This window comes from Prionailurus bengalensis, chromosome X (assembly GCF_016509475.1).
Source record: "Prionailurus bengalensis isolate Pbe53 chromosome X, Fcat_Pben_1.1_paternal_pri, whole genome shotgun sequence".
Taxonomy (NCBI): domain Eukaryota; kingdom Metazoa; phylum Chordata; class Mammalia; order Carnivora; family Felidae; genus Prionailurus; species Prionailurus bengalensis.
In genome coordinates, this window is record NC_057361.1 from 47,181,032 (window position 1) to 47,206,383 (window position 25,352).

Here is a 25,352-nt window from a genome sequence, read left to right on the forward strand (position 1 = left end):
GATTACACAGATGTACACTTTGTGACAATTCCTCAGTCTGTACATTTAGACTTTGTGCCCTACAGAGAAGGGCACTTCTTGGGCACAAAGTCTTTTCATTTCAATTAAAAATTATATAAAATCTAGAAGTATTTAAAACTTGCAACATGTTAATTCTCTCCAAATTGATCTATAGATTTAATGCAACTCCCTTCAAAATACCAGCAAGATATCTGTAGGCACAGAAAAGCTTATTCTAAAATGTATTTATGAAAAGGCATAGGCCCTGGGATAGCTAAACAATGCTGAAAAAGAATAGAGTGGGAGGAATTACCCCACTTGATATTAAGGCTTTCTATATAGCTACAGTAATCAAAATAGTGTGGTACTGGTGGAATTATAGAAACATAAGATCAACAGAATAGAGATTCCAGAAATAGAACCACACAAGTACAGCTACCTGATTTTTGATAAAGGGGGAAAAGGAATTCAATAAAGAAAGCACAATTTTCTTAGCAAGTAATATTGATATAATTGGACATTTTAAGCCAAAAAAAAAACCAAAAAACAAAAAACCTTTGACCTAACCATCTTACAGTATACAAAAATTATCTTAAAGTGGATCATAGAGGGGCACCTGGGCAGCTCAGTCAATTGAGCATCCGACTTCGGCTCAGGTCATGATCTTGCAGTTCATGAGTTCAAGCCCTGCGTCAGGGTCTGTGCTGGCAGCTCAGAGCCTGGAGCCTGCTTCGGATTCTGTGTCTCCCTCTTTCTCTGTCCCTCCCCTGCTCACACTCTGTCTCTCTCTCAAAAGTAAGCATTAAAAAAGATTTAATACAAAATACAAATAAATAAAATTGATCATAAATATAAATGTACAACATAAAACTATAAAACTTTTAGAACATAGGAGAAATTTTTCATGACCTAGGGTTAGTCAAAGAACTCTTAAACAGGACAATTTAAAAAATAGGTAAAATTGATAAAGAAATTGTCAAAATTAAAAAGGGTTCCTCTACAAAAGACACTGATAAGAGAATAAAAGGACAAACTGCAGACTGGGAGAAAATATTTGCAAATTACATATGCAACAAATAACTTATATCCTAAATATATGAAAAGTTCTCAAAGTTCAATTGTAAGAAAACCATAGGCCAACTAAAAATATGAAAAAACTTAAACAGGCACTTTTTACCAAAGAGGATGTATAGATGGCAAATAAGCACAAGTGGAAGAATTGTGTACACCCATCTTGTAACCATGAAGAAGTATCCAAAGATAAAGCTAACACACATGAGGGCAGAACTGAGATAATCAGAACCAAAGATCTGATTAAACTGTGCCTGAAATCCACATACATCTAGACTTTGTAAGTACATGAGCTAATAGCCCATGCTTTACTTGGGTTTTCTGTTATTTGTAACTTAAAATATCTTTATGTCTGCCACACTTATTATCAAAGTAAATAATCTTCAAGACTTAATTCCTCTCACCTGCAGGAAATTTTTCATGGCTGCTAAATACTTTCCCCCTTTTTGAGTTCCTCCAGTCTCAAGAGTCTGAGTCATTCATCTTATCTCTCCCTGTTCCCCACTTTCCTCTCCTCTCCATACACACACACACACACACACACACACACACACACACACTGCAAACCCTTGTGGCACTTTTGTGTTTTACCTCAGTTTTTACTCTTTACTGTTATGGCACTAACCCTGGTGCAATGCAACATTCAACATTTGTTAACACTGAATTGTGACTGTCAGTGTTTGTCTCTCCCTGCAAGATTGTTAGCTCCTGAGGGCTTGGCAGTCCCTTGACTCCACTCTTCTCTGCTCCACTGTTACATGCATTGATCCATAAAGATGAGGCTCTGTAGTGGGATAGGAGGCTGAAAGGCATCCATTCAAGCTTATTTACTAATGTTTGTGTACCCCTTATGGTTACCTGCTTTTATGACTTCGCTGGGGAGTAAGCCACTCAGGCTCTGGATCATCTTTCTATTTTCACACATTCCAAATTCTATGCTTTCAAACTCAAGGCCTGCTCCAGAAGGGGGAAGGGCTGTGATTGACCAGGGACACATTTATTATATGGAAATTTTAGCTTAAAAAAGAATCACAAATGTATACTAAACTCTAGTTAATGGCATGCATGCAGATATGCTTAAGGGGAAATATACAGATGTCTAATTTGAAATACATAAAAAATAATATGGGCTGATGGATAAAGGGATGAATAGATGTGTGTGAGAATTAAGTATAGTAACACACTAACTGTAAAACCTAGATGGTGGATATATGGGTGTTCGTAGAATTACTTTGACTTTCTGAAATGTTTGAAAATGTTCATAGTAAAATGTCAGGAGAAAAAGGGCTATGGGTTAACATCTCTGGTATCTTCACAGCCACTGCCTTGCAACTTACCCCTTTCACACTAGCCTCCATACTAACCTGCTTCTATCTCTGCCACCCCAAGGATGATTACCAAAGAAAATATTCTGAAACATAAATTGGACCTCCACAGTCCCTGCCAACCTCTTTAGGCTTCATTCCCCAGCACTTGCCATACCTTACTCTAGCCTTTACACCAGCCCAACTCAAGGGCTTATAGTTCCACCCATACACCAGGCTTCCTCCACTTTCCACTTCTACTTATGCTAGTCCTTTTGCTTGGAATGCTCTATTCCAACACATTATTCTGCCTTCCCTTGCCTAGTGAATGCCCTTAAACATTCAAATCAGACTTCTCAAAGTCTTTCCTGTTCCTCTGACTGGATTCAGTCTCCTTCATGCTCTCATAGCACCCCACATTTATTTGTAACATAATATTTATCCAGTATGTTGTACTTGGGTTTCCAAGTCTGTGTATTAAACCACATGCTCCTTGAGGATCAAGCCCTCTGATAGCATGCACAGGGCCTAATACAAAGGAAGTTTTGATAAACCACTGTAAAACTGAACCAATATTGAATTAGCATGGATGATAATCTGGCACCTTCCAGCAACTTCGTCATAGACTTAGTTGTACCTCCTCTACAGGACTTTAAGGCGTATCACACCTATTGACTCAGCCATTTTTCTAGGTCTTTCAAACACTTTCATCATGGAACCAACTTGATTTCCTGCCCCAGTTTGGAATATTCTCTCCAATTCCTTTAAAGGCTTACTATTTCTGTAATCTCTGTAAGATTATAGGATTTGCTGGGAAAATCTTAAGTGGGTAAATTTACTGATCACTGGAGTGTCAGATATTGAAGTAAGTTCTTTAAAGCTACTGTAATTCCTCCCAACAATTCAATGAGGTAGGGATTATATCTTCATTTTACAGATGATGAAACTAAGTCTAGGAAATATAAAGTAGCCAGCTCAAGATCACATAGGTGGTAAAGATGTAATTCAATCATTGGTCTTTTCAACTTTCAGGAACATCCTCTTTCTACTACAGCCCATTATCTCCAGGCTGGGCCAGGTTCTGAAAAGCCTTGAAACCCAGAAGGTGTAATAAGCAGCAGGAAGTCTCAAATATTCTTGTGCAGGAGGGGATGATGAAAAGAGGCCTTTGGGGAGGTAACATTGAAAAGTTGTGTATAATAGAATGGAATGTAAGGGAGGCTTGCTGGGCTCGGACAAGGAAAATGTAAAATGGATATTGTGTATCTCTTACCACATTCATTGGTGACTGCTGGCATTGTGTTGTCCTATGGGGAAGGAGAGGGCCTCAAGAGGTAAGCTATTTTGAGTTAAAAAGCTAAAAGGGGGATAAAGGAGTGCAATTTTTCTTGTGGGTTGTATGACTGGACAACTCCAGGTGTCTGCCTCCTGGAAATAGCCTAGGATTTCTGCCCTTTATGAGATGTAGAAGTCCAGGAAAAGGCCAGAATTGACTGGACAGTTGAATGAAGGTTACCTTAGGGAAGCAGCTTTCAATGGGGGCACTAGAAGATGAGATGGTGCCCTCTCCATCCCTCCTTCAGTAACATCCTCACTGGTCTGACTTCATCTCACTTCCTCCTAATCCACTCCTAAGGGATGTTTTTTAATTTTTTTTTCAACGTTTATTTATTTTTGGGACAGAGAGAAACAGAGCATGAACGGGCGAGGGGCAGAGAGAGAGAGGGAGACACAGAAACGGAAACAGGCTCCAGGCACTGAGCCATCAGCCCAGAGCCTGACGTGGGGCTCAAACTCACGGACCGCGAGATCGTGACCTGGCTGAAGTCGGACGCTTAACCGACTACGCCACCCAGGCACCCCAAGGGATGTTTTTTAAAAGCAAGTTAGATCATGCCATTTTCTGCTTAAACCCTATCATTTTAATGGTTCTCTATCATTCATGGGATACAGTTAAGTCTTTTGACTAACATCAAAATTACATATCCTCCACTATCTGAGGTTTAAAGATAAACATCACACCTAAAACTAATCAACTTTGATCATGTCTTCTCGAACTAGACATGCCCTCTTGGAGATTATTCATGATTCCCCAGGTGAAAGTCACAGCTGTAGTTATACCAAATTGCTTGTCCCCTATATGCACATGGGTGCTCCCCTCTGACTTTATTCATGCTGTTGCCTTGGCTTGGACAACTCTTCCTACTCTTCTCCACCTGACTGGCTACTTTTCATCCTTAAGTTCAGGAATCACCCCTGACAAGATTTACCTGCTTTCTGAACACCCTGCTTCCCCAGGACAGATTCCCTAACTAGCATCTTGTGCTCATCTCTGGTGCCCTTCTGATCTACTCAGTTTAGTGGAGGGCAAGTGCCATTTCAGTCAACTTGACATGAACAGGGTCCTGATGGAAAGGGAAGGGCCTGTGTACCTGAGGCAGGGAACACAACATGAACAAGCAGAATTGGGGATCTGTACTCAGGACAGGTCAGGTCTAAGAAGATTCGGTTTGGGAATCAACAGCATCCAGAAAGTTTGGGGGTGACCATACTTCTAGAGGGCTTCATAGTTGAAATAATTCCATCTAGACAATGTAGAAACTGAGATCCAGACAAGCAATCTCCCCCAAATTATTTGGTCATTGAGAAGGCAGGTTCTTAGTGACAAGTCCTGTTTACTTTTCCACTCCATAGAGGAAAAACTGAAGTTGGGTGCTTGTTTTCCTCCTAATTTTTCGACAGGATCCTCTCATCTTCTGGCACCTCCTGTCTGGATGAGAGGTAAGGTAACCAAGACTCTAGCTTATCCTTAAGCTGATGACAAAGAGAACCCAATCCACCATTCCTGCAAAGGCTCTGAAATCCCTCCCCTCTTTCCTATTGCATTTCTACCACAAGACACAGTTCCCCATGCCCCAGACAAGAACCTTTCCTCCCTAGATCCTAATACCAACATTCAGATTGAAAGAGCTAGAGGAGGCTATCCAGCCAGTAGATGCCAAACACAGAGTCACCCCAGACACACAGTAGCAGAATCTCTAGGACGAAGAAATTCTCTGGGGCACCTGGGTGGCTCAGTTGGTTAAGCATCCAACTTCAGCTCAGGTTATGATCCCTCGACTCATGGGTTCGAGCCCCGCATCAGGTTGTGTGCTGTCAGCTCAGAACCTAGAGCCTGCTTCAAATTCTGTGTCTCCATTTCTCTCTGCCCCTCCCCTGCTTGCAGTCTGTCTCTGTCTCTCTCAAAAATAAACATTAAAAAGAAAGAAATTCTCATTGGGTCCAAAGTCCTTTTACAATGACTCTCAGACAGGAAGCAGCCTGCCCTGGGTCACAGAGTCAGGGTGGTAGTAGATTTGGAACTGATGCTCCTGACATTATCCCTTGGGTTCTCTTCAAGACACAATTCCCAATGCTGCATTTTGCACACAACAGGTGCTCAATAAACATCTGTTGGGTCATTGATGTGCAAAAGATTTTCTAACATGGTGAGGGGAAAGAACATGAGTTTTGGAGTTAGGCAGATCCTGCTGTGGAAGACCACTGGCAAATTTCAATCTCCTTCACTGTAAACAGCACTAACAACTATCTCCCAACGTTGTCAGTGAGCATTAAATGAGATATCCTAAGTAAAACCCCTAGCCCAATGCCTGGCACAGAAAAGGCACTTAATAAATTGTAATAAATTGTAGTGGTTATCAGTGAGAGGTGGTACTGTGATAAGAACACAGACTCTGGAACCAGGCTGGCCCCACAACTTAAGATGTTTGATGCTAGAAGGTTTCTTCACCTCTGTTTTCTGATCAGTAGAATGAGGACATCAGTGAGGATTAAATGAATCAATATACATAGAACACTAAGAGAAGTGTCTAGCACAGGGAAATGATCATGATGTGTTAGCTCTAATAATTCTGTCTTATCCCTTGCACTGGACCTAAACACAGTAATCAAGTTCAGCCTGGAGGAGCATGTCAGATAAAGAGAGAGGGAAGAAAAACAAAACACCAAAATTCCATATTCAAAGACAATACAGGTGCAGCCACTAAGAACAGCCCATGGAAGATATGGAAAGCCTTCCCAACAAACTTGTCAGGCCACTTTGAATTGTTGCCTCTTTCTTTTCTGCTCACTGTACTTCTAGTTATGTTTCTAATGTGTCAATTGTGTCTCTCATGAAAGCTGGGATTCTGTCCCCTCCCCACCTCAGGTGTAAGGTTGGGCACCAAGGAAGTGCTGAGTTCACAAAAGGGAAAGAAAGAGAAAATGTAAAGAGAAGGCGGCACTCCTGGACCCACCCCACCACCCACCACCACCACTACCACCACAAAAGAATGCCAAGCAAAGCATTTGCCAAGATAAATCACTTTTATCTATATAGGAAAGGGAGGATCTAAAAAAAATATAAATTACATTAGTAACACAACATAAGAAAAAAACAGGGGAAAAAAACAACAGAGAAGTCTGTATGATGCTATTCTAACCTGTTTATAAAAAGGCCCTGCATCAGAAATTCACAATCCTACCCACTTCTAAAAATATATTTAGACATGTACAGAAGCGGTGGGCTTGTTTTTAAATTGTTTGCTTTTCTGTAAAAATATATTAAAGGTGAATAGAAATCCTCTCTCCCTGCCCCCTATCCAACCCCCAGCTCTGTGCTAGGGACTGGATACCAGAGGTTAACTCTCACCATGTTCTACACCTTAGTTACTACCACTCCAACCCCTCCCCAACTCACTTCACTTAGAACCTGAAACATTAAAAAAAAAGAAAAAGAAAAAGCACACTAGCCTCTTTGGAAAAGCATAACTCTGAGGGTAAACTTGCTTTTCATTTAAAACACAAAACAACATACAGGAGACTCTGAGAGCCCAACTAAACTAAATGGAAACCCAGTCAAATGGAAGTTGGGTTTCAGCTCCACAGAAACTTCTAACAAAGAAACAGAGGGGAAAGAGGCCTGGAACCAGGGGGATTTGCTAGCAATTAGCTGCCTTTGAAATATCAAGGGGGGAGGGTGTTAATGGGCAGAAGGTCTGGGGTCCTGGTCTTTGTTACAGCAGTCAGGCAGGGCCTAGTCAGGCAGTTGCCTACACAGGGACACAAACTGTTCCTCCTTCCCTCCCCTCACTACCCTCTGCTGCCTTGAAATCCCCAAGAAGAGCAAAGCTGGGTGGAAATAGAGGGGAGGGGAGTGGGGACCTCACGTTCTGTTGGGGGGGGGAGAGGTAGCCAGGCTTTTTGCCTTTGGTGTGACTAGATGGAGGACTGCATGGCCCCTGGGGTCCCCAAAACAAAAAAAAGGAATGGGGTTAAGGGGCCCCTGATTCCAAATGAGGAGAGTAGATGTGGGGCTGTAGAGAAAAGAAAGAAACTGGAGACACAAAGACAACAAGGGCAGCCTCACATACTCCCATAGCCTGCAATGGTAGCTATTAAATTCCCCAGAAGCACTGGGCAAACTGGGGTGAGGTCAAAGTGGGGAGTAGAGGACAAGGATGCACTCCACTTGGGCAGTACCAAAATGGAGGGAGTGGGGCATTATCCATCCAGTCCAGGTTGCCAGAGAGGCGGGACAAACTGAGGTGGAGGGAGACAGTGGAGGAGGAGGGGTTGGGCACTGTCTGGACAATAGAGACATCCACAAAGGGAAGACAGGGAGGGGAGGATCAGATGATCTGCTCCTTTACAGATGGGCATCTCCTCTCCCACGTTCAGGCTCTCGAATAGCCCATCTGTACTCTGCTTGAGCATTGACCTGATGTCTGGGAGCACAAAGGCCCAGAAGCAAAGATGTGAGTTCTGAGATCTTCTTTAGACCAAGACCTTAGGTGGGGAAAGGAGGGAGGCTCCTGATGGAGAACCCAGAGGTGAGCTGTCCTGTCACATCCTTTCCAGAAGGTCCAGGCTGTGCTCTGTGGTACAGGTGAAGAGAGCAGGCTGTACGTAGGGCCAGAGTTATCTGCTTCAGTGGTAGGAACTTTCAGACTGTTGGAAGATCACCTGTTGGGGCCCAGCTATAGCCACATGGATAATGTTCTGCAGGACCTCAAAATCCAGGCAAATCCCTGAAGCTCACCCTGGGACAGGGGACCTCATCGGTAGCCACCCAAAAGTAGCTTCCTCCAATGGGCTACAAAGTCATGGTCAAAGGCTTGGGTGTTGGTCCTCTCCCCACCTTTAGACATGACAGAAATCTCTCTTCTTCTCAAAGATGAATGAAGTCAGCCCATAGCCTTTCTAGTCCACCTCTGGAAATGGCCCCTACTGGGGCAATAAGGAGACTCCAGGCCCTCTTCTTTATTTTCATGATGCATTTGGCAAGAGGGGAAAGAGGCTAGACCCTTCTCCCAGGAACGAATCTGGAATGGGATATGTCCACTTGGCTGGGGGGCAGAAGGGGAAGAACATATGGGCAAAGGTGGACAGGCTTCTGCAGACAGGGCTGGAGTTGTGGGAAGTGTTGAGCACTGGGAACTCCATAATCAGGGAAATAGCAAGGGGCCCAGGCTCACTTTGTTTCTCTTCATCCTGCCTCCTAGCTCTAAGTGGAGATGCGAGTATAGGGCAGATAAGGCTGGTAAAAAAGAAACAGGTTGAAGCAGCAGAAGAAGGTTCTGGTCAGCCAGAAACCTCTCCCATTTACCTGCTAGTCAGAGGTATGGAGAAGGAAGGCAGGATGCTCTAGTGGAAGTAGAAAAGGGAGTTAGGGGAGTTGGTGAAGGGGCCCTTTGGGGAGTCCGTGCCTTTGGTCAGTTCCAAGAAAGCAGGACAATGCGCCTCAGCACCTTGTCCGGGGCAGATAGGATCCAGGAGTGCCCCGAGAGTTGACGATGGAGAAGGCAATGGGGGTGAAGGGGAGAGGGGCAGGACACTAGGGGGCTCACAGAAGTAGTTTGCCATTTCTGTGGATTTTCAGGATACGGCCAAGTCTCTGCTTTGCTGTGGCCAGGCCCTTTTTAGGACGCTTTCCTGTGGGGAAAAGAGAGGTAAGTAACGGCTATGGCAAGGGCTTCAGCAAGAACTCCAGCACCATCTATATTTGTTCTACCCCCCTCCTCTGTTCCTTTGCCCACAGAGTGTCCCCATTCTTATACTGGCTCCAGGCACATCTTGGGCAAGAGGCCCTTCTTAACTACTTCCATCATGCCTTGGCGCTTCCTCCTATGACCTCCTGCAGCAGCTATCTACTCCCTGATTAGCCTGATTCCTTTTCCTCATTGATTTATTTGGTCCCAATCATTTTCCTTCCTAAATTCTGCAGGGATGTGGTAATGCCTCCCTGTCCTCTTATCCTGACCATGGAGACTGGACAAGTGCCTGGTTAGTGATTATAGCTCAGTGTCCTGGAAGGTGGCATTCCCACGGCCTTGTTTCATTAGCAACCCTCATCTTCATCATCCAATGCCACACTGACTTCACCACCCTTGAGCTGCATACTCTAGGGACTGGGCTTTGAAGGCCAAAGTGAGGAAAAAGAGAGCTTGAGTCATGCCCCCCCATTGCCTCTTCCTCTCTCTCCCCACATCAAATCACTTCCCATGTCCACTGTGACCTCCTCCATATTTGATCAATTTATCTTCTCCCTCTTCATTCCCTCTGCTATAGCCCCAGCTTCTCTTCACTGCAGCCTGAAACCTGTGTATATGTCTCCTCCCTAGACTTCTCACCCACTGCCCACCCTCCACTCTGGTCATCAGAAGGCTCTTTCTAAACCCACATCTGAAATGCCCCTGTTTAACATCAGTTAACGTCCCTTCATTGCCTAAGAGATCAAATACAAGCGCCTTAGGTTGACCATCAGTATCCCTCCCAGGTATTCTCATCTACCAGGGTACTTAGGGTTTGGAGCTGGTGACCCTAAGATCCTACTCAGTTCTGCAACCATATGGCAGCTGTACCTTGTCCTGCTTGATTGCTCTGGGAGCCAACTGAAGGGCGCCGCTGGGTCAAGAAGACGCCAGGGGCCATGGGTGTGGTGCTGCGGTTTGCCTGGGCCATACCAAAGGCATTGGGACGAGCAGTATATTCGTGGTCAGCAAGACTTCCTGAGAGGGCCTCTTGTTTAGGCTCAGGAGGAGGCAGGGGCGAGGAGGAGGTGAGAAGCTGGGGTGTAGTCGCCAGAGTTGGGGCTGGTGCTGCCATGCTGAGATTGGACTCTTGAGGTTGAGGCTGTTCTACCTCCTTCAACAAAGGCTTCTTCTTGATGTATTTCTTCTTCTGGGCCTTCTGCAGCTCCTGAAATATAAGCCAAGTGGGAGGGGAAAATTCAGGAGTGGAGAAGAGAGAATTGCCCAAAAAGGAAACTAGACATTGGTAGATGTGGTTCTACAACTCTCCCCACCCCAAGTCTAGTCTGGATGTTATGTATACAAAACACACAGACCTTCCATCACCTGAGGTCATCTCTTTGGTACCATCCACCCTTAAGTTATCACTGCCACTAACCAGTACAGTGGTAACAGAAGGGTAAATGAGTTCAGAGACTTGGGTTTTGGTCCTAGCATTGCCATTTATGAGGTGGACTATGGATACTTCTAATAAGAATAGCTACATTTATGTCGGCACCTAAGGCCCTTTATACAGTTGACCCTTGAACAACGTAAGGGTTAGGGTAGTACTAACCTCCCATGCAGGCGAAAATCCACATTTTGACTCCCCAAAAACTTAACTACTAATAGCCTACTGTTGACTGGAAGCCTTACTGATAACATAAATAGTCGATAAACATATATTTTGTATGTTATACATATTATATACTGTATCTTTTGTTTTTTAATATAATTTATTGTCAAATTGGTTTCCATACAACACCCAGTGCTCATCCCAACAAGTGCCCTCCTCAATGCCCATCACCCACCTTCCCCTCTCCCCTATCCACCCTCAGTTTGTTCTCTGTATGTAAGAGTCTCTTATGGTTTGCCTCCCTCCCTCTCTGTTTGTAACTTTTTTTCCCCTTCCCCTCCCCCATGGTCTTCTGTTAAGTTTCTCAAGATCCACATAGGAGTGAAAACATATGCTGTCTTTCTCTGACTGACTTACAATAAAGGCAGAGAAAAGAAAATATCAGGAAAATCCTAAGGAAGAGAAAATACATTTACAGTACTACACTAAAAAAAAAAAAAATCTACGTATAAGTGGACCTGTGCAGTTCAAACCTGTGTTGTGCAAGGGCCAACAGTCTGCTTAACTTCATTTAATCCTCAGAGTAGCCCTGAGAAGGAAAATCCCTCAGTTTATAGAAGAGAAAACTGAGGTGCAGGGATATTAAGTAGTTTGAGCCCAAAGCCTCACAGGTGAAGAACCGCTAGGTCCAGGATTCAGCCAGGTCTATCTGAATACCCACCCTGTACACTTCTCAAAAAGGAACTCTGAGAGTGAAAGAGGAGTAGCTTTGGAATAAAATAAATTTTTAAAAAAAACAAAGAAAAACAAAAACAAAAAAAAACCCAAACAAACAAACAAAAACTGGGGCTCAAATATAGGCTTGTGCTCCCTGAGTGGGATGACCTCATCAAGTTACTAACCTTTGTGAATCTCAATCGCCTCATCTGTAAAATGGGCCAAATAAATCTGTTTTTCAGGGTTGTCAGAGAGATTAAATAAAATAATGATGTAAAAACACTTAGCACATAGTAGGTACTCAGCAAGTGGTGAACTATTGCTCTATCTTCATATCTTACAAGGTTTCTCTTATTTTTGCTGGTCTTTTAATAGAGGACTTGGCAATCCTCCAGGCCACTAGGTCTTAAAACCTCAATTCTGGATGGGAGAGATGAATAAGAAGTTATGGCACTTCTCCCAACATCTTGGATTTCATCCATCCATTGCTCTATGGAGCTACTATCCACTGTGTAGTGGGTACCTGTAGAGTGGGCATCTGGAGCCCTGAGAACCTGGAAAGGTGGTGCTAAGAGCATGTGAACGACTTCACCTTCTGAAATGCTACACAGCCTCACAGACCAACTCAGTGATTACATTTCTTTGCCTTGGCAGCACGGGCCTACTCCTGCCAGGCTGTGGCTACAATAGGAATTTCTGGGGGATAAGAATAATAATATTAGTAATACAGGCCAGGTACTGTTCTACAATTTAACTCATTTAATACTCAGAAGAAGTATGAGAAGAAAGAATTAAAATCACATTTTGAGAAGAAACTGTGGCACAGAGAGATTAAGTCATTTCCCCAAGGTTATAGGACCAATATGTGACCAAGCTGGGATTCAGACCTAAGCCACTGGGCTTCAGAATCACTTTTCTCAGCCATACTGCTATTCTACCCATACCAGAAACTGCATTTCTGCCCCCATTTCTCTCATCTGAATCCAGAGATTATCTATTCACACCTAGATCAAGTAGCTGAAATTTTTCTACCTTTGCTGCCAATCTCCTCATGTAATTCATCCAGATGAATTACAGAAGACTAGACTGTTTTATGACAGGATCACTTACACTTTCCAATTTCCTTGCTCAGAAGCCTGTTAGCAGGTCTTCACCCAAGTTCAAACTTCCCAGTCTGACATTCATGGTCTTCTACAGTCTGGCCATTCATCCCTATCCAACCCATAATGATTACACCGAGAAGCTAACATGTATATAGTACTTACTCTGTGACAAGTGCCATGCTCTGAGCTTTTCCATATATTACCTCATCTAATCCTCAAAGTTTATGAGGAAACTGAGGCATAGAGAAATTAAGTAACTTGCTAAAGTGGTAGAGTGAAGATTCAAAGTCAGGCAGGCTAGTTCTACAATCCATTTTTTAATCTGAATTTATCTTACCCTATTCCCTATGAAGCCTCCAATCCAGAAAAGATCTACTCATTTATTTATTCATCCATCCATTCCTTCATTCATTCACCCAACACTGACTAAACACATGTTTAGTATAGTGGGGATACCAAATTAAATTAGATATATCCCCACCCTTCAGGCACTTACAGTTTAATAAGGAACACAGAAAAGCACACTTATGACTGTTAAGAGAGAATGCTACAGAAGCACAGAAGACTACTGTAATAAATTGGTGGTAGGTGGTATGAAGGTGTGTTAGGTAAGGCATCCGAAAGGGATAATTCCCAGTGGGCAGAGGAACAACCTGTGCAAAGGCAGAGGCATGAGACACTGTGATACACGCTAAGTGAACTTCAAGTATCATGGTACAATAGTATAGCTGGTGTGAAGGGCATGTATGAGGGGCTGGTAGGAGGTTAGGGAGGAGAGGTCACCAGAGAACAAATTAAGAGGGCCTTGTGTGCTTTGCTAAGGATTTCCCTTCTCCTGGAATGCCTTTCTGTTCCTTCCAAAAGCTCAGCCTACAAAACGCCTCCCAGATTCAAATCCTCTTCTTTCAAGTCATCCCTCATCAACCGAAACAGAAGTGAGCTCCTTAGAAGGCACTAAAAATAGTTTTCACAGCTTTAATTAATGTATCTGTTTATTTAAAGCAGTAGAACACTCCCCTCCCCCACTTTTTTTCCAGATTACATCCAACATGGCACTAGGATATATATAACAGAGGGAAGTTCTGGTCAGAGATGGCCTACCTGCCCTGCTTGGTCTCTGCTAACTCCCAACAACAGCCTCTGAGACATTTCTAAGCAACTCGAGCGCTCCATATAACAGCATATTTAAAACATCGTTCTATTAAATTTTATTGAGATAGGATATGATTATTAAATTCATAAACATTTAACTATTTTATTGAAATAGCAAGTAACATGAAATTTGAAGTTAGAGGATATGAGTTTGAATCTTGTCTCCTCCATTTACTGGCTGTATTATCCTGGACTAGTCACTTAAAGAGAGCCTCATTTTCTTCACCTGTAAAATGATGAAAATATCACCTATTGAACAGAGCTACTGGGCAGATTACATGACACGTTGTACATGGAAGCCCCTAACATAAAAGCAGATACCCAACAAATGCTCTAAGCAATAGTGTGTGGCATGAAGAGCCAAGAAGATGTTGATAAGGAGAGAACCAGAAAATTCAACTCCAACTGTTCCCAGGGTTGCTGAGCGCAGTATACACATTAGAGAACTTTGTAAACTGTAACCTGCTAGGAGGTCAATTTAATTCTAGTGAAGTGACCCTTTAGGACAAAAACTAGTGGGTGAAGTTTTCTTGGGCAGCAGGGGCTGAAGATTAAGGCAATAATATTTGGCACAGAGGACAAGGAAAGCCTCTCCCCCAAAATCAAAATCCAATACTGGTTGGGTGGCAGAGAACTTGAGTACACTCAGCTAGTAACCTCCTCGGGGTTCCATCTGATGGCAAATGCTCTCATTCAAGGACAGCCCTGGTCCTTCCCACCTAACAGGATTTTACACACCTAGAAAGGCAAGTGATATCAACAAGAGCTTTTCTCTGGCCCCCTATTTCCTTTCATCCTAAATCATGTCAACTGTGTGATCTGTGGAACTAGCTTGTCATTGAGTTGGGCTGTGAAGGATATAGGAGGAGCCTAGGATAATGCCATATATAAAGATCAAAGGCTACCCACCCACTCCCCGATGAGACAACAGTGGGAACCTATCAGCCTGAGGTCTCAGTTTTAAGGCTCTAAGGAAACTGGGGTCAGTAGCAAGGCCACTGCCTAGATGTCAGCACCTACCTGCTGGGCTAGTTTTGCAGCTGCTGCAGCCAAGCCCGTCTCAATGGAAGCTACCCGGGTCCCCTCACGCACAGGACGGTCCTGCTTTGGTAGAGTTGGGGTCACACGGGCTGCAGAGGAAACAGGATGAAAACATTTATCTGAATGTCAACCATATTCCCTACCTCTGAGCCTCCCCAAAGGTGGTCTCACTGGTCCCCCTGCTTATAGCTTTTTAGAAAGTTAGATTTTGTTTCCCATCAGGGAAGAAGCTAATTTACAAATGCTCAAAGAACACAATGCACACACTGATTACAGGGTAAAAGTTAACTTCCCTGAATTGGCATTTAAGGTTGTCCATGGTCTGCTCCTGGCCTACTTACCTCCTCAACCTTATTTCTACATCCATATTCTCAGCTTCTCTAAACAGAATGGCTTATTATACTTCCAGAATAAGTACAGCTCATCCTCTCTCCCTGTGCCTTCATCCTCACCATCCATACTGCCTAGAGTACCCTCTTCCCTTTGTCCCCCACTTCAAAACCTGCCTATCCTTCAAAGGCAAGCTGAAATCAACTTTCTATACAAAACCTCTAGGACCTCTCTGGCTCACACCGACTTCTCCCTCTCCTGAACTTACAATACATACAAGTCACTCAATATATATTATGTACCATCTTGTCTCATTCCCTAACATTGATGTGCTGCTGTGTGTGTTATGTGGTCAACCAAACAGGCTATGAATTCCTGAAGAAGACTGTCTTTTTGTATAACCTTTTTATAGTTCCATAAGAATCTTGAATCAAAAAATAGTTACTTATCCCACATTTTACATAGGAAGTATACTTCAGGATAACCAAATGGGCCCAGATGATGAAGGCAAACTCTTCTTTATAGAAGAATGCCAGCTAATAAATGGAATGACAGAATTAGAAAATCACAGGTTTGCAAGGCCTAATAAAACAATTGATTCTAGGGCACTGGATATTCACACAGTACCTAAGTATTACCTCACATACTACTTATAGTCTCAAGAAGGAAAAAAACTAGCTTTATGACAGTAAGATCCTATCACCCCCTTAACTAAACATATTTTTTTAGTAAAAAAAATCTTTTTTAATGTTTATTTATTTTGAGGGAGAGAGAGAGAGAGAATATGAGCAGGGGAGGGTCAGAGAGAGAGGGAGACACAGAATCCGAAGAGGGCTCCAGGCTCCAACCTGTCAGCACAGCGCCTGATGCAGGGCTCGAACCCACAAACCGCAAGATCATGACCTGAGCTGAAGATGGACGCTTAACTGACTGAGCCACCCAGGCGCCCCCCCCCCTTAGGTAAGTATTAACCTGATTGTTACTAATAGTGAGACAGCTGACTTCATGTGCCTCCTGATACAGTGCAATATGAAATTCACAGCATCACCTGGGAAGTAGTTTTGCCAAAGACCTAAAATCAAGTAAGTGGTTCATATTACTTCCAGTTTTTAGGAAATGAAGAGATAAGACAACAAGTTAAATGACAACATGAGAAAACAATCAGACATTCTACAAGATAACTGGCCTGTTTCATTAAAAAGACAATGTCACAAGGAAACAAACAAATCTAGAAGGTGGGATGTGTTACAATTACACTAGCTTTTACAATAATCAACAGCATAAAACAAAAAAGGGGGAATGCTCTAGGTTAAGAAAGACTCAAAAGGTATGACAGCCAAATACTTTGTGAACTCTGTTAGATCCTGATTTAAACAAATCCACTGTAAAAATACCTTTTTTGGTTAGACAATTGAGGAAAATTGATTATGGACTTAGTATTAGATCATGGATAGGAATTATCACATTATTAATTTTGTTATGTATGATAATAGGATTATGGTTATATGAGAAAATGTATTTTTTTACAGATGCTTATTAAAGTACATTGGAGGTGAGGAATGACACAATATTTAGGATCTGCTTTAAAGCATTGACAATTTTGATAAAAAGAAAATAGATGAATCAAACATAGCAAAATTTTGGTAACTGTTGATTCTTAGTGGTGGGTGTATGGGAATTTATTGTACTATTCTATTTTTAATTAAAGAAAAAAGTCAGTGCCAAAGGAAAAAAAAGAGGTGGTGGTGGTTATTGACTTAGATTTAAAGATTCCTTGGTTAGCTATTATTATTATTATAAAAAACTTTCCGTATAAGCATATGCAGATTACAGAATAAGCAATTCAAAAGGCTGAAGTCCTCTCTTTATAAAGGTGACATTTGTTTAAAAATGATGTGAAGCAAATGTAGCAAAAATGTTAATGTGCAATTTTGGTTATAGATTCTTGGATATATTTTATATTGTTCTCTATAGTTTTGTTATGTGTGGTGGTTTTAAAACAAGGCCTCAAATTCTTTGACATTGTTCCTATTGATAGGTGAGGCCTTATGTTCCCTCCCATTGAATTTCAGCAGGCTTATTTGTAGCCTATAGAATGTGGTGAAGGTAACACTGCCTGACTTCCCAGGCTAGGTCAGAAAAGGCAATTTCAGTTTCTGCATTGCTTGCTAGAACACACACTTTGAGCCCTGAGCAGGCATGGAAGAAGTTCCATTGCCTTGAGGCCATCAGGCAATGAGGAAGCTAGTCACATGGAGAGGCCACATGTTGGCACTATGCTTGGCAGTTCTAGTCCTTGAGTCTTCCCAGCCTAGGCACCAGATATGTAAGTTAGTGACACCTCAGATGATTCAAACTCTTGGCCATCAAGAAACCCCCTCAGCTTTCTAATTTTCCCAGATAAGGCCCCATACTATATGGAGTAGAGACAAGCTACCCTTACTGTACCCTTTCCAAATGCCTGACCTGTATAATACATGAGAAAGTTCTTGTTTTAAGCTGGAAAAAAAAACCCCTCCTTCAGTGAACCTGGATTTTGAGGAAAAAATACTATAAAAGACATTTTGTGGGGCACAGTGGAGAAAATTTAATGATGGACTGGGTATTAGACGATCTTAAGGAATTATTAACTGTTAAGTAAAACAAAGGTAGTATGGTTACATAGGAGGGTGTCCTTAGGCGATATTGAAGTATTAAGGGGTAAAATATCATGTTATGGCTGCACACTACTTTGAAGTGGCTCAGCAAAAGCTAGAATATAAATGAATAAAGCAAATACAGCAAAATATACTGAGAATATAGGTGTTTGTGTACTATCTTTCTACATTTATGTATGTTTGAAATCTGTCATCATAAAAAATTTTAAATGACTGAGACTAAGAGATTATAACAACCCAATGAAATGTTTAGTCCTTGAAAACATCCTGATTTGAATACACAAATTATAAGATACTTTTGGTACAACGGGGGGGGGGAATATTTGAATAAGGATTTGGTATTAAATGACGTTAGAAAATAAATGTTATTTGACTTAGATGTCATAAAATGGTACCATGGTTATAGAAGAAAATGTCATTTTCATAGCAAAGCACACTGAACTATTTGGTATGTCATGATGGATGGCAATAGCAAGAATGACAAAGTTAAGGACTTCCAAAAACACACTCCTGAATTAAGACAATGAAAAACTGGTAAAAATTGTCAGAAAAAAACTTTTTCAGAACTCTGGATAATTAGCTAAAGGCTTACAGCAACCCTCTAGTGAATTCTAGTAGGGAAGTGAAGACTGTGAAACGGGTGAGAAGGACACTTTTTATTGTATATCCACATGTACTTTTTGCCCTCCTGGAGTTTATACAATTATTATTATATTTTAATGTTTATTTATTTATTTTTGAGAGAGCACACAAGTGGGGAAGGGGCAGAGTGTGGGGGAGACAGATGATCTGAAGCAGGCTCTGTGCTGATAGAAGACAGCCCGATGCAGGGCTTGAACTCATGAACCGTTGAGATCATGACCTGAGCCGAAGTCAGACACTTAACGGACTGAGCCACCCAAATGCCTGCCCTTTTGGGCATCGTCGGAGATCCATCGTCGGTAAATAATCAGAGACACCAACACATATACAGATGTTCACCTCAAATATTACTAATTGTGAAAATGTGGCAATAGGCTAAATGCCTCACGTTAAAGAGAAGTTAGGTAAACAAGGTATATCCACAGAATAGAATATTTTGTAGCCATTAAAATACTTACAAAGAATGGAGTAAGGACATGTGTATGAAATAATATTGATTTAAAAGGCCAGGTATATTTACTGGTTTTCAACTTTTACAGTCAACCGCTAGTTACTATAGAGTATTTATCACAAGAAAATGTAAATGCTAACAACCTTGACAATGTAAACAAAAATGTGTAGTTCATGAGAAGTGGGAAGCAGGAAGGAGTACTAATGTCTATCTTAGAAAGTGGATAATCAAGACAGACTGACAGAAGCTGAGAGACAGAGAAATAGAGACTAAGTTGGTACTTCAAGAAATGGTGGTATAAATAAACCCTATTATCTTGAATTTTGGAGGTAACAACCAGAAAAAAAAAACTATGAGGCTGCTTCTCAGGCACAGGATTGGAAGTGGGGAAAGCAGGGGCAAAGACTACTGCATTTCATCCTAAACTCCTCTGTACTATTTGCTACCAAATATACACATTAATTTGATTAAAAGGCAAAAAAAAGCTTAAAGCAGGATATAGGCTTGTCTCTACACAGTGTAATTTTAACCATAAAAAGAAATACATAGGAAAAACAGACTTGAAAGAAACGTGTCAAAACACTAACACAGTGGTTGCTTCCGGGTAACTGGATCATGGGTGGTTTCTTCTTTACACTTTCCTCTATTTTCCGTATTTTCCCACTTTTCTATTTTGCTAATCAGCCAGAAACTATATGAAAAAATACAATCAGAAAATAGGACTTAAAAAAGAAAAAAGTAACATTTGCTGACTGGCTCACTAAGAGAACACTTCCTAGGATTACTCTGCCATCCTTGTCCCCCAACCCCAAGCCAACAGCAGAAAGGCCAAATAAGGATGGGTGGGGCCAGCAGAATCTTTATTTCCTGGGGAACCATGGGTAACTAGATGCCAGCACCCTCTGTGAAAGACTGCTGTAGTAATGGCTTTCAATTTGCTCTCATCTCCCTTTAGCATAGGAGGATTCTGTAGCTCTCTCTCTCTCTCTCTCTCTCCTCTCTCTTGAGATGTAATGTATTTCTCCAACCCTGGAATTGAGGCTTGACTATGTAACTTGCTTTGGCCAGTGGGACAATTGAAAACATGACACAGGCTGAGGCTTGAAAAGTGCTGGTAAGCTGGGGCTTTCCTTCTCTTACTACTGGACATGCTTCTGCTATCCTGTGAAAAAGCTCAGGCTGGCTTCCTGGTAGACCAGGAGAGACCACATGGAGAGAGGCCCTAGCCACCCCAAATTAGGTCAAGACCCCTAAGGAAGATCTTTTTAGACCATCCAGCCCCAGCCAAGCCAGTCCAGACTAGGACAATAGCTTAGCAAACCTACAGAATCATGAGAAATGATCAGCCATTATTGTTCTGAGCCGCTAAGTTTTGGGTAGTTTAATAAGCAGCAAAAGCTAACTGACACAACCTCCACTGTGAAAACCACTGAACCAATGAGATGAATAAAATTACCCTCTAAATTCCATGTTCAACTCAATGACCATTCTTTTTTCCTTCCTCAGAGCTGGCCTCTCAGCCAGTATAGGTGACAGTCTAAGGAGTCTTGGGCCTTGTGGAGTTAGGCAGTCAGCAGAATTTCCTTCATTTGACGACATTATTTATTACCAAAGGTCTGGGATGACAGTAGCTGAATGTTCTCAGAAGTCTGAGACTGCTTGTTGGAATACGCTCAAGATCTTTTTTTGGAAGTTTATTTATTTATAATGAAAGAGAAAGTGTGCACAAGAGCATGAGTGGGGGAGGGGCAGAGAGAGGGAGAGAGAGAGAATCCCAAGCAGGCTCTGCACTGTCAGCACAGAACCCTATGTGGGTCTGGAACTCACAAACCTCGAGATTGTGACCTGTGCCAAAGTCAAAGTTGAATGCTTAACCAACTGAGCCATCCAGGTGTCCCTCAAGGTATTCTTTTCACTTCAAGCCATATAATATCAGAAGCAACATGGTTCGTTACCTCTGGCTATGCTGAGCTGAGTGCATGAAATGTGTCTTATCGATCATTTTTACTCCAGCCCCTAACACGGTACCTGGCACACAGGTGGTAATCAACAAATGTTTACTGAATAAACAAATGAATGACTGAATCATGTCTCCTTATGTTACATATCCCAACTACCCCCATCCTATTTTCCCCAAACCATACCTACAGAGTTTAAGGACAGAATACTGGATCACCTTTAGGACTCCATGGAGCATCATCTGAATTTTTCTTTTTCTTGGGTCGAGATTTCAAAGCAGGGTCATCATCGTCAGACTCCAGGGAAGGATAAACTGCAGTGAAAGGGAAAAGCAGGGTAAACTGAGATTTCGTCCAGAAGGGTAAGACAGATGGATACCTACATTTCAGCTCCTCCCACTCCTACCAGTAGACCCTTTACTTAATTCATATACAAAGGCAGGAACCCCTGAATGTGCCACATATTTTTCATGTCTTTCTACCTTTGTACTTTTGCTGCAAATGTCCTTCTCCAAGCATCACCTAATTCTGATTCACTCTCAACATCCATTTAGTGAGCAACCTCATGAGTTACTTTACTGACCCTGCAAAATTCAGCTCCAGATTCACTACCTAAAGAAGCCTTCCTTGTTCTCCCAGTCTGATTGAAATGCTTCCTCAACTCTCCAGAGCATCCTGGGTATACCTCTACTGGAGTTACTTGTTATACAGCATTTAAGAGTTGATAAGTAAATAGGTCACCCCTGATTTACCCTGAGGACAGGGATATGTATTATTTGATTTCAAACTAAGGGAGCCTAACAATGCAGAGTGGGCAATCAATAAGTGTTGGCTGAAATGGAAAAAGAAATGCTATGCACATTACTTACAGAAAGGGAATAAAAAGACCATCTGGGCTGAGTGGCAACTGAACTGGCAACAAGATTACTGGAAATGAATTATCTGAATGACAAAACACACATATACAAGTATCTCATCCTATACACATACATACAAACATCCAGTTTTATCATACTCTCCTCATAAACCACATGTGACACCTATAGGATTTAATGGGAAAATGGTCTAGATAGATGTACTGAAGTAAACTCTGTTACTACTGCTGCTAAACCTAAAAGAGAAGCAAAGTGAGAATGAAACTTCTTCCTAATGATCCTACTCCCACTTCTTCTAATGACCAGCTTCAAATTTCTCTGGAATTCTACTTCATCAGAGGAATCCAGTCTTGTACTTCCTTCTAGTGGGACCTCTTTTTTTTGTAACTACATGAGATCATGGATGTTAACTAAGTATACTATGGTAATTATTTCACAATATATGTAAGCCAAGTCTGTATACTGTATATGGTATACTTTATACAATTCTGTATGTCAATTATTTCTTAATAAAACTTGAAAAAAGAAAAAAACGATTTTTTAAAAAATTGTGTGAAAGAGAAAATTAAATTCATTTGAGACTTAATGACAAAAATATATTTTCTAGTTCCTAAAAAAGGAAAGTTGATATAATACACACATTAATAAAATGAAAAGACATGATCATCTCAGTTGATGCAGGAAAAGAATGTGACAAAACCCAACACCCATTCAAGATAAAAAACACTCAGATAAAAGGGCACTTCCTCAATACAGTAACAGACATTTATGAAAACCCACAACTGCTCTCTCCCCGGTATCTCACCGCTGCGTCAGTGCAGTTGGGCATCAGCAAATTAATGAGAGGAGAGAGGAGGCCCCTGCTCTTGGGCACCCGCAGGAACTTACTCCAGTTCCAGACACACCGTAAACACTTTCATCTAACGGAAGATAAGCTGTGAAATCGGATTTCTGAACCACAAGACACTTGTGTAAAAACTGCATTCCAGGGGCGCCTGGGTGGCGCAGTCGGTTAAGCGTCCGACTTCAGCCAGGTCACGATCTCGCGGACTGTGAGTTTGAGCCCCGCGTCGGGCTCTGGGCTGATGGCTCGCAGCCTGGAGCCTGTTTCCGATTCTGTGTCTCCCTCTCTCTCTGCCCCTCCCTCGTTCATGCTCTGTCTCTCTCTGTCCCAAAAATAAATAAACGTTAAAAAAAAAAAAAACCTCATTCCATGCCAGGCCTGAAATGTTCCAAAGCTCAGTTCGCTATCAGCATCCCAGGTGGTGCAATTAATAAAGAGCTAGCGTGGGGCCACTGGCACAAACAAGGCAGCTCCTTAGAACCTGAACTTCCTATATGTTCCATTCCTTGGGTAGATAACGTCTGTTAATTTACTCTGGAGGTTTTGTTAGAACATTCTATCTGGTCTCGCTGGATCAAGCTCTCCTCTCCAGATCGTCCTATGTGGGGAACTGAAAATAATCCTCGTTTCAATGTATTTTCTTTTAGAAATTATTTTGGCCAGGAGAGAGGGAAGATGGCGGTGTAGGAGGACGCTGGGCTCACCGCGCGTCCTGCCGATCACTTAGATTCCACCTACACCTGCCTAAATAACCCAGAAAACTGCCAGAGGATTAGCAGAATGGAGTCTCCTGAGAGGAAAATACATTGCAATGCAGGCCTATCTCAAGAAAGAAACAAGAAAAATCCCAAATACAAAATCTAACAGCACACCTAAAGGAAATAGAAGCAGAACAGCAAAGGCAGCCTAAACCCAGCAGAAGAAGACAAATCATAAAGATCAGAGCAGAAATAAATATAGAATCTAAAAAAGCTGTAGAGCAGATCAACGAAACCAAGAGTTGGTTTTTTGAAAAAATAAACAAAATTGACAAACCTCTAGCCAGGCTTCTCAAAAAGAAAAGGGAGATGACCCAAATAGATAAAATCATGAATGAAAATGGAATTAGTACAACCAATCCCTCAGAGATACAAACAATTATCAGGGAATACTATGAAAAATTATATGCCAACAAACTGGACAACCTGGAAGAAATGGACAAATTCCTAAACACCCACACTCTTCCAAAACTCAATCAGGAGGAAATAGAAAGCTTGAACAGACCCATAACCAGCGAAGAAATTGAATTGGTTATCAAAAATCTCCCAACAAATAAGAGTCCAGGACCAGATGCCTTCCCAGGGGAGTTCTACCAGACGTTTAAAGCAGAGATAATACCTATCCTTCTCAAGCTATTCCAAGAAATAGAAGGGGAAGGAAAACTTCCAGACTCATTCTATGAAGCCAGTATTACTTTGATTCCTAAACCAGACAGAGACCCAGTAAAAAAGAGAACGACAGGCCAATATCCCTGATGAATATGGATGCAAAAATTCTCAATAAGATACTAGCAAATCGAATTCAACGGCATATAAAAAGAATTATTCACCATGACCAAGTGGGATTCATTCCTGGGATGCAGGGCTGGTTCAACATTTGCAAATCAATCAATGTATACATCACATTAACAAAAAAAAAGATAAGAACCATATGATTCTGTCAATCGATGCAGAAAAGGCCTTTGACAAAATCCAGCACCGTTTCTTAATAAAAACCCTTGAGAAAGTCGGGATAGAAGGAACATACTTAAAAGATCATAAAAGCCATTTATGAAAAGCCCACAGCTAACATCATCCTCAACGGGGAAAAACTGAGAGTTTTTTCCCTGAGATCAGGAACACGACAGGGATGCCCACTCTCACCGCTGTTGTTTAACATAGTGTTGGAAGTTCTAGCATCAGCAATCAGACAACAAAAGGAAATCAAAGGCATCAAAATTGGCAAAGATGAAGTCAAGCTTTCGCTTTTTGCAGATGATATGATATTATACATGGAAAATCCGATAGACTCCACCAAAAGTCTGCTAGAACTGATACATGAATTCAGCAAAGTTGCAGGATACAAAATCAATGTACAGAAATCAGCTGCATTCTTATACACTAACAAAGAAGCAACAGAAAGACAAATAAAGAACCTGATCCCATTCACAATTGCACCAAGAAGCATAAAATACCTAGGAATAAATCTAACCAAAGATGTAAAAGATCTGTATGTTGAAAAGTATAGAAAACTTACGAAGGTAATTGAAGAAGATTTAAAGAAATGGAAAGACATTCCCTGCTCATGGATTGGAAGAATAAATATTGTCAAAATGTCAATACTACCCAAAGCTATCTACACATTCAATGCAATCCCAATCAAAATTGCACCAGCATTCTTCTCGAAACTAGAACAAGCAATCCTAAAATTCATATGGAACCACAAAAGGCCCCGGTTAGTCAAAGTAACTTTGAAGAAGAAGACCAAAGCAGGAGACATCACAATCCCAGACTTTAGCCTCTACTACAAAGCTGTCATCATCAAGACAGCATGGTATTGGCACA

The 25,352-nt window shown here is 41.7% G+C and overlaps 1 protein-coding gene across 4 annotated transcripts in view; it reads right to left on the reverse strand.

Moving 5' to 3' along the window:
• Positions 1 to 6,721: 6,721 nt before the first annotated feature.
• PHF8 (PHD finger protein 8) overlaps positions 6,722 to 25,352 on the reverse strand; it is a 93,172-nt gene continuing 74,541 nt past the window's right edge. For all 4 annotated transcript variants that reach the window (XM_043569770.1, XM_043569768.1, XM_043569769.1 and 1 more), the window contains 4 exons: positions 21,270 to 21,365; positions 14,993 to 15,102; positions 10,277 to 10,613; positions 6,722 to 9,347 (listed from right to left, as the gene is read on the reverse strand). In XM_043569770.1, the coding sequence (XP_043425705.1) occupies positions 9,259 to 9,347; positions 10,277 to 10,613; positions 14,993 to 15,102; positions 21,270 to 21,365 (632 nt within the window). In that variant the 3' untranslated portion in view covers positions 6,722 to 9,258. The remainder of the gene's footprint in view (positions 9,348 to 10,276; positions 10,614 to 14,992; positions 15,103 to 21,269; positions 21,366 to 25,352) is intronic.